A 13,701-nucleotide genomic window follows, 5' to 3' on the forward strand; every position below is an offset into this window, starting at 1 on the left:
GGATATGCACAAAGTTGGAAGATTTATCATGGAGATAAGGTGCAGCCTCTCTCCACCCATTATGTAGCCAGCCACTCTGGATTCTCTGTAATACTGCCATGAATTTGGTGGCAAACACAACTCTGGTGATATCAGGGGATTCTCAGACAAGCCATCCAAGAGCTTTCTTGATAGCTTCAAGTTCAAACTCGGTGCTACTTGTGTATAGGGTGCATGCTTCAGACTTCTTAGTTATGGGTGTGCCATCCATGGATGCAGCAAATCCCCAACCTGCTTTCGTGATCCCTGGTGTGAATGAGCTATCTGTTGCAATGATGAGATTTCCCTTCTGACCAAGTTCCTGGAACATTTTCTGGCATGCTGCTTCCACTGCACCTTGAGGCCACTCTTTACAATCTCCATTGAACTTGACAGTCACTGCAGGTTGGCATGGCCATTCCTCTTCTGCAGACCAAAGCCATGGAGGTTGGTTGGAAAGAGAATATGAATTGCAGATCTTCTTCAAGTCATGACTCCCTCTTTAGATGAGACCTAGGTGCTACTTCAAGTCTTGTGAGGCAAAGAGAACATCTTTGTTGGTTGGATGGTTCAGCAGTGTAAGAGTACTTCCTTGTAAGGATGTAAAGTCCATGCCTTGGATTTTGCCAAGCCTTGGCAAACAGTATAGCTCTTTGTGAAACTTGCTTGTCATTGATACTTGGGAATCCAATGAGATGATGGAGTACTGGCACTGGAGTTGATTTTGTGCAACCTGTGATGATCCTAAGACATGCATTCTGTAACCTTTCCAGCCTTCCAAGTTGGTTGTTGCTGAGTTGTACTGAGGGCAGTGCAAAATCAACCACTGAAAGCACAAAGCTTCTGTACAGCATGTTTAAGTGACATTCCTCAGCATGCTTGCCTGTTGGAGCATGAAAGGTATTCATTCCTTTTGTGGCCCTGATAATGAGCTCATCCACATGCTTGGAGAAGTTCAGTTGCTTGTCAAACACAATGCCCAAGTAGCACAATGAGTCCTCCTGTATAATTTCTGTGTCTCCAAAAGTTGGAATAGGAATATCTGATTGGTCAGCACGGTTGTTGAGAGTAAGGAACTGTGCTTTATCCTTCTCTGGGTTAATCAGCATGCCATTATCTTTACACCAGTCTCTTATGTGGTCCAGCCTGGGTTGAATCCTACTTGTGATCATTTCTGTAGATGTCCAACTGGTATGAACCAAGATGTTATCAGCAAAGGTTCTGATGACAGGTCTGTTCAGCCTTGCTAAATCAAGGATGTAAATGTTAAAAAGGACAGGTGACAGAGGTGAACTCTGTGAGAGGCCAGTGATTATGGTTGACCAGTCTGACCTCCATTCACCATGTTTCATGACCTGTATTCTCCAAGACCATCAGGAAGCAGATGCTCAAACTGTTTGGTGATGTAGCAAGCAACAACTCTTTCAAAGTTCTTTCCAATAAAGTTCTGTACCAAAATGAATTGATATCCCTTGAGCCTTTTGTGGTCTTTTCCTGGCTTTGGTACAGCACTTATGAAAGCATCTGTCCAGACTTCTTGGATGACTCCTGACTTCCAGCTCTGTTTGTAAGCCTTTGCAAAGATCTGGATCACCTCTGTTGGCAGGTCTTTAACATTCTTGACAATGATGCCATCTGGTCTGGGTGCTCCTTCCTTGCTGGTCCCAATGGCATCCACACATTTTCCATGTTAAAGCACTGCATGGGCTCTTTCACATTAAGCATCTCTTTAATTTGATTCCTGACCATCGTCCTGTGATCTTCATCGTTGTGACTACTTTGATTGATGAATCTAGCAAGAAAGGCTTTTCCTTGGTCCTCATCAGTGAGTAGTACTTGTCAAGAGTTGCTGTACAAAGTGGTTCTTCCAGAAGACCTCCAAGCTTTCAGTTTGCCATAGAACTTCCAAAACTCCCTGGTGTTGAAGTTGGACTTGTCATGTAACCTATCCCATTGTGCTCTGATGGTTCTAGCTGTAGTTCTCTTGAACCTGGAGGTAGCCTGATTATATTCAATCCTTAGCTTGGTGAAGACTTTCAAGCTAGTGGTGCCCCTGCACTGCTTAAACTCTCTTTTTTTTTCTGTTATTTTCTTTCCAGGCTACATCCACATCAGGATTCCACCAATTTGGAGCATTTTTGCATGTGATTATGATCCTTGGAGGTTTCTTTTTTCTGACCCTTTCCTTGATAGTAGCCCAAGTCCTGGTTTTTGTCCCTCTGACTGTACAAGGCCTTCTTTTTTGAAGGAGTGACATGATGGAGCTGGTAAAAGAAGCATACCTCACACAGGAAGTGGTCACTACAATTTGGTAGCTTCTTCTCCAAATGGCTAAATCCCTGGCATCTTCATTTATCAGAGCCAGGTCAATCACTGCATCAGGGTCCCCATATCTCTCTGCAAGCCTTGTAGGTTCTCCAGTGTTGAGGATGCAAAGATTTAACTCATCAAGGACTTTAAAAAGAGCTAGATCATTCCTGTTGCAGCCTGTGGAATCACAGCTGGTGTGGTGTGAATTGAAATCCTCCACAGTGAGAAATGAGCTATAATTGAAGCTCAGGTCCTGAAGGAATTCCCACTCTTTAGCATTGGGTGCATTGTCACAGGCCATATAAAGGTTGGCCATGGCGAGTAAGCTTGGGTAGCCTGGGGTCAGACACTCTCAGTGACTGGATCTTCCTGTTGTGGGTGTTGTATGCTTGGTTATCCAGACATTCCACTCTGATAGTGTTGTCTATCCTGCTAGCGATGGCGAGTTGACTATTGCCTAACAGTCTATCCTAAGTCCATCCTTCCAGATTGAATTCAGCACTGTCTTGAAGCTTGGTCTCCTGCAGAAGTATCAGGTCAAACATCCCAATTACCTTCTTCAAGATAAGTTTGCTTCCTCTTATTCCCCTGATATTGCAGTTTGATTCCTTTTTAACCTTTCACACTTTCCAATGAGTTATCTCTTTCTAGCTCCTTTTCTCAGGCTTCCTCTTCCTAGGACCTCTTTTCCTACTCTTACTTCTATTCACTGTTCTCCTGTTGACCATTTGGGCCATCTGTCCAGGTGCACTCACACTGTGGCATTGGCCAGCACCCACATGGGCACTAATTGTTGAGTTTATTGTATATGTAGGTGACATGTTACTGTCCACTTGTTGGGGCACTGCTCCTAAGCCCCATACATCAAATGAGGCAGGTAGACAGTGACAGGTCAGTGCCTGTTGTCCAGGGCTGCCTTGGTTAGGTGGGCATAAACTGACCAGTGGTGCTAAATAGCACCCCCACTGTTGTAGACAACCCCTGGCCGGTCTCCTTACACTGATATGGACACCCTTAAAACCTGTGACTGCCACTTACCGTGTTGTGTCTGCTGGTAGCAGCATTAGCAGCTGGAGTGTCCTCTCCAGGACTTAAGTTGAGCTGTTGGTTGGTTAGAAGACTTCTCATCTGCCTGTAGGTTAGTCACTTTTCCTCCTTTCTCTCAAAACCAGTCCCCTTAGCCTTTAGATAAAATTCCTAATCTGCAAGGCAGCAGAACTATTTAACTCATAGTTGGGTCTTGAATGGTGGATGTCAGGGCATGTCCACACACTGATGGGCCATGCAAATAGCACTTCTGGGTCTCAAGATGTTCCAAGATCCCTTGCAGTTTATCCAGTGGCTGTGAGGTACCCAGTTACTGTGTGTTGCCATGGAGAGGCACTGCAAGAGTCCTGGCGCAGGAGAGGCTCTGTACTGGCAGAGGGAGACTCACACAGTCTGCTCCCCTTTCTGCCTGTAGGCTAGCCAGTGGAGGCAGCTGAAAGTGAGAATGTAGAAGCACTACACTAAACTACACTATGCCCACTACCCCACTAGTCACACTACACCCTGTGGTAGCACCACCACCGACACACAGTGTATTTCCAATAATAGTTAAATGTGCTAATGCTCTCCCACCCTTTCTACTCACTAAGAGCTAGTGTTACGGGCTGGAATGGAATTCTAAAAAAAGTGAGAACATTATGTGAATGAAATGCGTATATACAGTACTAAGATAGAGGGCTTATTGACATAGGTGGAGAGTATCACTAGACTAATATTGCTAAAGGATGTTGAGTGAGGTATACAACACTAGAGAAGAGAAAGCAAAAAGAAATCAGACCAATGCTTAGATGGGCAAAGGAAGAAATCCTGGAAGTCAAGTAATAGTTATGTTAGCAGAGACAGGTATTATTGGAAAGAGTTTCAGTTTAGGAGGATATTATATTCAGGTTTGCAATTATTCTATAAATTTTGTCTCAATTGTATAATTTTTTTCTGAAATTTCTTTTTCTTTTAATTATCTGTTATTTTTTCCTTCCTTGTTTTTTTCTTGTTCTTATTTGTATTATTTCATCATTTACATTAAAATTTTAAACTTGTTTGAAGCTTGCAACATCTTGCAATTCGTTCTGGATTTTGTTTGATTGTTGCAAAAACAATCCCACTCTTGACATCAGTTTTATGAAGGTTTCCATTTTTGATTGTGGTTGAATGAAATACTAGTGACAAGGATAAAAACAATAAAATGAGTGTAGAACTTACAAGTAAAGCAATAAAACCCATTTATTATCTTTAAGTGGACTTATTAAATAAGATAGAATAATTAGAATTAAGTTATACATACAACACTAAGACACTTGCAAATTCAGTAATTAGTCAACAACAGGATTAGATTTTCTAATCAGTCAGTAGTATCTGCTATCTACTGTTGTATGTATAACCTATGTTTATATTTATTTCAAATTTATTTTTCCAATTTTTAAGAAAATTCAAGAACATTAAGCCATGAGCTCTTCATATGATATTAAGTTTTTATGGCAACACAACTATACTGTTGTCTAATTTGCAAAAAAAACATAACTTACTTCAATATAAAATTTTTAAATTACTTGGTGAAAGTAATTCTGCATTATTATAATAGATTTTTTAAAATGTTTTCACCATCTTAAATATTATGATAACTGGTAGGCCACATTTGCATCCATGCTGACTGTACTACACAAATACGAAAATAAACCTACTTGTACAACTTAATGGCTTATTGATTCAGTAACTGAAAACAAAGCACTGTTTTTTTTTTATCATGAGATAAAACAAAAATACTGTGTATTATTCTATTGACTGTGAGTAACTACTACTTTGATGCTTCACTGAATAAATTACTTATCTATTGCTTAAATTTACTATAAAGTTTTATGTAAACAATGTTATAACTTTCTAGGCCTATGTTATTAAGCTTTTGATCTTACTGTCTTGTGCCTTATAGATAACATCTAAATTACAACATAAAAAATTATAAGGTATAACCATAATATCTCTACATAATGAAAAGATTTGTCTTTGTGTGTAAAACACGACACATAACACAGTTTGTTATCTTTAAGTGTTTGCTATATTATGCAGCATGAAGATTCTAATCAATAAATTTTGTAACATTGCAGTGCTGAAATGCTATAAACTGAGTAAAAGAAAAGTCACTAATTTTCAATGTTTTTCATGACATTCTTCAGTCTCAAATGATGAAAGAAATGCATTAAGTTCACATACATATTTTTTGGTACCAGTGTTACCATAGAGGATTATTATAATGTGATTGCACATTGATTATAATTTCACCTTGGAATGCAAATCATACACAATTTATATAACATTTATATTAGGTTTTCAACATTAATGCTGAACATAAAGATTGAAACAAGAAATCAGTAAACTTTTAAGGATAATTCCACCATTTTGCCAGTAAAATCAAGCATATAATTGTTTATAGTTTTGAAAAATACTGTATTTGAGCTTTTCAAGTCTCTGCCTGTAAAACAAAATGAAGACTTTCTGCATTACATTTGACTTCAAATATTTCCAATTTTCAGGGTTGTGATAGACTTATAATAGTGTGCAAGTAATTTTAAGTACATTGAAATAGGATGCTTTTAATTTTATTTATTCAGTGGTTGACCTTTATCTCCTCTATTTGTAGATTCAAATATTACCTGATGTGTAAGATAATTTTTATCTACCTCTCTTTTCATTTCTATTATGTAGTAGCATGGTGATAGATGTGGTTAATTTGATTACCCTATTTTAGTGTCATGCTAGAGGTACATGATAATAGTGACCAACTGTGGTGAGATCATTTGAGAATTACTTCTCACATAGTCAAATTAAACCTACACATTTATTCACATTGAATATGTCAAGTACTTTTGCTTATAAACACAAAATTGGACATGTTAAGACATGGGGAGTTAAGTTAGAAAACATTTCTGTAAAAAAAACCTGTGCTTGATTTTAAAGTATTTGTGGTGTGAGAAGTAGGTAATACTTTTTTAGAACAATATTAAAGTATGAAATTTCACATTTTATAAAAGAACATTTTATTGAGGAATATGCTTTTGTTCAGGTCTGAACTGTATATGATAATTTCATGTTTCTAATTGCCAGAAGTTGATGATATATTGAATTTTTAAAATAAAAACTCAAGTTTCTTTGAAGAAAATGTTCTGGATGAAAACATCTTTACACTGTGGGTAATTACGATAAACCAAATACTTTGAAATAAATAAGTACACAAAAATTTCATTGGGAAGACTAAGGATAATTTGACAGAAATTTAAGTTTACAAAATAAAACTGTCATTGTTATTGTATTATATTTATTTTTAATTTACTACAAGAATAACCTGTCTCAATTATATATTTAAAAATGGCTGGTATGTGTAGAGAAAGCACTATGTAGAGGATCTTCTCTACATAGCTACCCATACCAGTCGTTTTTAAATATATAATATTCTCTACAAGGGGGTTTTCTTGTCATTACGAATAACCTGTCTCAATTATATATTTAAAAATGGCTGGTATGTGTAGAGAAAGCACTATGTAGAGGATCTTCTCTACATAGCTACCCATACCAGCCGTTTTTAAATATATAATATTCTCTACAAGGGGGTTTTCTTGTCATTACGAATCACCTGTCTCAGACATCTGTTATTGATCCATTTAATATTTACATAGTGCATTTTATTCCATTTGTCATTCTCATATTATTGAAACAAAGAAAAATACAAGTAATAAAGTATGAGAGAAACATTTTAAGTATGTGGAATTGAAATACCCTGTAGCACACTTTTACTTAATAAAACTTGTTTGTCACTTTGTGTGTGGGAAAAATTTGGTTTTCTCAGGGAAGGAGTTCTTAAAATATGATCATTTTGAATTTGAGATTTTCTATATAACCATCTGTACATGCTTTTCTTAGTAAACAAGACATAGTATAACATAAGAAGTCAGAACTTAGCACTGTAAACCAGTTTACAAGACATCTGAGACACTTGAAGTACAAGATATGCAGTAATAATTTTTTTTTATCCACAACTAATAAAACCAACTTTATTGCACTTTTAAATTTATGTACACTGTAAACCAGTTTACAAGACATCTGAGACACTTGAAGTACAAGAAGAAATATGCTCAAATAATTTTTTTTTATCCACAACTAGATAAAACACAGTTTTAGGTTCCACTGTTTTTGTTTTATGGTTTTATATACTGATAATTTATAGTAAGGTTTGATTGTAGAAAATGAATGTTGAGTACAAAAGTTTACATGAATTTGTCACTTATGATTTTATGTATCCATAAATTCAGACCTTATAAAGGAGTTATATTCTTTAGAATATTAAAAATTCTGCAATATGAACTTCACTTAAATTTTTGTTTGTGTAATGTTTTAGGTGAAACAGATGTGTAGTCAAGCTGGCATGAAACGATTTCTGGCTACGATGACATCCACTTCTACCTCTCGGAAAAAAGGCACGATGTTGGCTCATCAAGATTCTCTACTTCATCTTCCAGTTCCTCCTTTACAGGCTTCTCTGGAAAAGTATTTATTGTCTGTTCATCCCCTATTGACAGAGGAAGAGTTCCGTCAAACTGAAAAGGTTTGAAATGCTAATTTTATTAATAACTTTTTAATAATATGAAAAGCCTTACCATCTGAGAATATTCCATTTAAGGTTGTTTTTTTTTTTTCTTGGGAATTTTCTTTTATTTTGCTTTCTGGCTCACATATAAATGTTGATAAATACTATATATATAGTGTTTATTCATACCAAAAAAAAAAAACATTAATGAGTTAAATTACCTTTGTTTTTATCTTTCATTTATACTGCATAGTAAGATTATAATAATAGGAATGGTGAGAAGCCCCATTTAATTCATCATAGTTGCCCTTTTATATTGTGACGTACCACAAATTCCACACTAAATAAATATTAGAGAGAAAGCAAGGTAATAGAAGGCTAAAAGGTCCATTATCTCTTTGAACATGGGTTCAGTTAATTTGATCAACCACATAACCTCTTTGTACTCATTTAAAATCTTTATACTTTTCATGTAGTATGTGTATCTTCACAAAATTTGGCAAACTTTCAGTAAATATTATAAGTTTTTCATACACAAAATGTATATTTCAGTGAAGTATTTTTAATAAACTAATGAAAATATTTGTCCATGAATATATTGAGTATTTATTTACTAATCCATGCACAAAGTTAATTTTATGTTAAGATTAAAAATAATATATCTCAAAAATCTCATTTGCATAATATACCTCCTAGATATATTTTAAATGTTTGTTTTCAGTAGAACTTTATATTTTATTTCTTATTTTCTCTAACTCTACACAAGCTTATTTACTTTGACTGACCTTGTAATCATAAAAAAATTGAAATAAAACTAAATTACAATTTTTTTTCTCTAGAATTACTTCAGATTGTAAAATGAAACAGCATTTGTTTATCCTAAGTAGTTTTAAACTCATAACAACATACAAGTGTTTTTTTATTGTTTTATTGCCCTTTGAACCATATCTGACTGTTACTTTTTATGCCATAAGTTGTAAATCACTTGGAATACAGAGCTCACATTATGCTATGGAATAAAATTACCCACAAGCCACTTTGAGCTGCTCAGATGGGTGTCTTGTGAAACATTTTTTATTGTTATTATTTTTATGAAACCTAACCTTAATTAACATAAAGATAATCTTATTTTTTACATTTTACTTACTTTTATAGTAATAAATAAAGAATAAACATGGAAAACAGGAAATAATGTACTCACCTGTGTTTTCTTTTTTTCTAACAACTGTTGATGACACTAAACCCTACTTTTTTATACTAACGGTAGTAATGTACTAAATTTGTATTTAATTAAATAATGTACCAAAGAACATAGAATAATAATATGCAAAAAAGCAGACAGTTTCTCCCAACTATCACAATTTTTTGGCTTTCTAATCGTACAACAAGAGTCATTACAAATTCATCTTAGCAAGTCATTATCTTTCGTGTGGGAATGAAGCTTGTGATAATAGAGAAAATGACAATTGACTGTTCAGAGGACAGTGTAATATAATGTCATTTTATACATGAAAACTTTGACTTTCTGTTGGTTATACATAATATCATATTCAGCCTTAGAGAGAACTATTAATAAATCTTAATGTAGAGGATGTGGTATGTGGGTGTGGGAAGAGGGATTTGATTTTCTATTTGGTGTCATTGTAACAAAAGAAGATTGAAGGATATAACAATTATGGTTTGTCTGAGCAATGAAAATTTTATAATGAGTAATTTGTGTTAAATTTCCTATTGTAGAGGTAGTGGATAAAATAGAGGAAATATGTCACATTTCTCACACTAGGGGAAATTAAAAATTTTTGTTCAAATATTTACTTATAAAATTAAGAACTTAAAACTTGTATATTCTTAAAATATGGGTTACTAATTATAATTTTATGCTATGCTAAATGATATAACATAGGCAAATGTACTTTAATTAAATTTCAATTAAAAGCCATGAAAACTTTATGACATGGTAATTGATACCTGGGTAGAGAGGGTTAAGGTTACTTTTCACAGGGAAAACAGTTAGTCAGAACCTCAAATACAACTTAAGTATAAGCTGTTATTATCAGTATATCCATCCAAAACTTGTAAAAACAATACTAAATTAATAGTGTACCCACGTAGCATGCAAGTCTCACCCACCCTATTTGTGGCTTAACCAGAAACTAATGTTAGGCTAATAGGGAGAAAATAAAATCAATATGATGAGACTTGGTGATTGAGCCTGTTTGCAGTTAGCAGCAAATATTTGATGAATATTGAATGAATAAATTTACTTTGATTGTCACAGTTGACAGTTTATGTTATTATGAGTTTCAGATATTGTAAAGTTTATATCCTATCCAACTTTTGAATGTGCTCCTCCCATTTTCTACCCATTTTTGTGACATCTCTTTCTGCACTGGGCAAAGAGTATACCTGGTACAGAAGTGGTGTGGTCTCCTACATATGATACTCTAATACAAAGAATTTCTCTTTAAGGGTGTTCTTCAAATGCATCCTTTTTTTTCCCCACACTTGTTTCTCCACCTATTGAATGTGGGATTCTAGCTATTTGTGTAAGGAGATAGCCTACCATATTGGAAGTTATAATTATCCTATACCATAAATGTATTTCTGATAGATACCTCTTTCTCACACTTCACACTCTTTCTCCTCACTGAAAACCATTGCTTTAATTTTCTGCCAAAACTTACTGATAGTTCTGTAGAATAGAATATAGAGAGTTGCATGTGCCAGGAGAGTGTGTTGTCTTCCTATTCAGTTGTTGCGTGATAATCTGCATGTGAGAGGCAGTTGAACTATTTGACCATAAGGCATGTGGTAGTTCATACTTTGTAACGTGAAAAATATTTTTGCATGTAATGGGCAGCACTAAACAAGAATAACTATTTATATGAGAGGAAGTAAATACCTATTGGAAAAATTATTTTCAGGATAGAAGAATTTTAATTTTCTAGAGAGATGGGTCGTAATGTTTTTGGCACATTTTCAAATGCATGAACAAATAACATCTAGTATCAACATTGAAATAAGGAATAGCAAATGCTCAAGCACTGAACCTTGAGGTATTCTTTTAGTCTTCATTAATAATGATCATGTGCTTTCCTTATCCAACCACCCTACAGCTGTTATTCAACCCATACTCGTGATTTTCATAGCTAATCTGTGTTGCACCTTATCAAAAGCTTTTTTCAAAACTCATTGAGATAGTTAGTGATGTAAGGCCTAATGAGAAGACTGCATGAGTATATGTTGCACCAACTTTTCTAAAAGAACATACAGATTCCAACCTTAATCACTGCTATCTCAGAAGTCTGAAGGCAACAGTGTGCACCAAAGGATTTCATTGGCTGTCAAAAAGTTTTGCCAAGACCTGAAGATTTTGTTGTAGAACCAACAGGGAATTCTCATGTCAACCACTCCAATCTAAAATTTTAGTATATTGCCAGTATGGCAGTCATGAAATAAGTACAATTAGTTTTAAATAACCAAGTATTATTATCACCAGAATGTTGTGTTTTAGTTTAACCCTATTGCTGTGAGTGTCCTTTACTACACACATCACAAGATTGTACTGTCTTACATTAACATTTTACTAAACAATTTTTTGTTTCTTATACCAGTTAGAATAACACAAAACAGCATATTAAGTTATTTCTACAAGGCAATATTAAAAAAAAAAAACCTGAATTTCCCCAAGTGTGACACAATTGATACATGTCATCATCTCTATTTTATCCACCACCCTTCAAAAAAAGTATGAAATTAAATGTAAATTACTCTCTCTAAAATCATCATTGCTCAGACAAACTGTATTTTTTATAATCTTCAATTTTGTTTGATTACAAAACTATTGAACAAAAAAGCAGACTCCTCCTGCCATGCCCACCTTTTGCATTCTCTATTTCAGGAATTTTTAATAGTTTCACTCAGAGTAGCAACATCATTCCTGTGTGAAAGTTAACAACTCTTGTCCCATAGTTAGAAAGCAAGAAAAATTTTAAGAGATAAGGTAATTTGTCAGTTTTCTGCATGTTATTACTATATATATTTTTGTGCATGATTTAATTAAATAAAAATTACTATGTGCGTTACCATCCAGATCTAGATAAAAGAATATTGGTTAAGTATTTTATTTCTATTATTATAAAAAATTACTAAAATGTTAAAGTAGAGATCCTGTTAAGTTAGTTAAGATTAGGTAAAATGAATATTAATAATATTATAATAAAAATATTTCATGAGTCACACATGAGCAGCTTGTTAGTACATCTTGGATAATTTGTTAGCATAATAATAAGTTGCAAATGTCTTGAGTGATCTACAACTTATAATGATGTGGATAGTAGTTAGACACATTTCAAAGGGTAATAAAATAATAACATCTAATTGTAAATAGATGTATACTGTTACAAACTTGGACCAAATAGGATGAACAGATGTAGTTTTACCTTACAACTTGAAGTCATTCTAGAAAGAAAGAAAAGATCATTTAGATTTATTTAGATTTTGGGTGATTTGGTGGGTGGAGGGTGTTATGAGGTCACTCAAATTGACCAGTTCTGTTTTGGGATAGAGAAAATAACAAATCAGCTATAAATATTTAATAAAAAAAGGTGTTTGAAATGCATTTAGGAGGTTTTAGGGACTACAAAAAGGAAATTTGAAATTTGTTTACATAAGGAAAAGTATTTTTAATTTTAACATGAAAATTACTTTGTACACAAACTAGTCAAAACAAATACCCAGTATATTCATGGACAAATTTCTATATTATTTTATTTAAAATACTTCTCTAAAAAATGATTTTTTTAAATGTGAAAAACTTTATTAACTGAAAGACTACCAAACTTTGTTTAGATATACACACTATATTGAAAGCTAGAAGTATTAAATCTAAAACAAAACTTTAAATGAGTACAAACAGGTCAAGTAGGTTGGTTAAATCAATCAAGCCCATATTGAGAGAGTTAAAAACAGTTTTGTGTAAGTAATGCATCAATCTACCTTAAACACAAAAAATGTGTTATGCACACTGTCATAAACACCATCATTATCTTCACTGAGATGTCTATCCTGTTTTTTTAATTCTCATTATTGTATTTTCAATGATTGAAACAAGCTTTGATTCATTCATACACTTGCACACTATTCTTCCAGACTGTCAGATCTATCATGTCCAGGTAGCGAGGTGTTCAGCTTGCGGTCTGTGGGTCATGGAATTGATCCACCAAATATGCTTGTCCTTTCAGCTGCAAGGGTGTTATAATATGACAGTGTGTTCCACTATTAGTTGATAAAATAGTAGATCAAGAGTTGGCAGTGGATGGTGATGATTATCTATCTTCTTTCTAGTCTTCCACTGTTAAATTAGGAATGGCTAGTACAGATAGCTTTCATATAGTTTTGAACAAAATTCAAAAGAAACCAAATCAAACCTCCATATTTATGATAGTTTTGGAGTTTCTTCTCCAAAGAATGTGGACATTCTGATTTGGAATAATGAACATTTGTGGTCTATATACTTTTACTGCTTGAACATTTTGTGTGACTGGTTCAAAGTGCTCATGTTATGACTGTTTATAGTTACATTTATTTAATTAAACAAGTTTATTATTAATGTATGTTAATAAACTTTGTATACAAATACAGCTTATAATTCATATTTTGATTCTGTAATGGTTTTCAAACAACATAAAAAATTTGAAAGAGTTTGAGTTTTGGGTGTCATTTGAAAAAACATTCATATTTTGATTTTATTT

General features: G+C 33.9%; 1 protein-coding gene across 1 annotated transcript in view; it reads left to right on the top strand.

Annotated features, from left to right (window-relative positions):
• Positions 1-13,701, top strand: part of LOC143248868 (carnitine O-acetyltransferase-like) — a 54,908-nt gene that overhangs the window by 4,067 nt on the left and 37,140 nt on the right. Inside the window, exon 2 of the mRNA XM_076497730.1 lies at positions 7,760-7,966. Coding sequence (XP_076353845.1) covers positions 7,760-7,966 — 207 coding nt within the window. The remainder of the gene's footprint in view (positions 1-7,759; positions 7,967-13,701) is intronic.

The sequence above is a fragment of the Tachypleus tridentatus genome, chromosome 4, assembly GCF_004210375.1.
Source record: "Tachypleus tridentatus isolate NWPU-2018 chromosome 4, ASM421037v1, whole genome shotgun sequence".
NCBI classification, from domain to species: domain Eukaryota; kingdom Metazoa; phylum Arthropoda; class Merostomata; order Xiphosura; family Limulidae; genus Tachypleus; species Tachypleus tridentatus.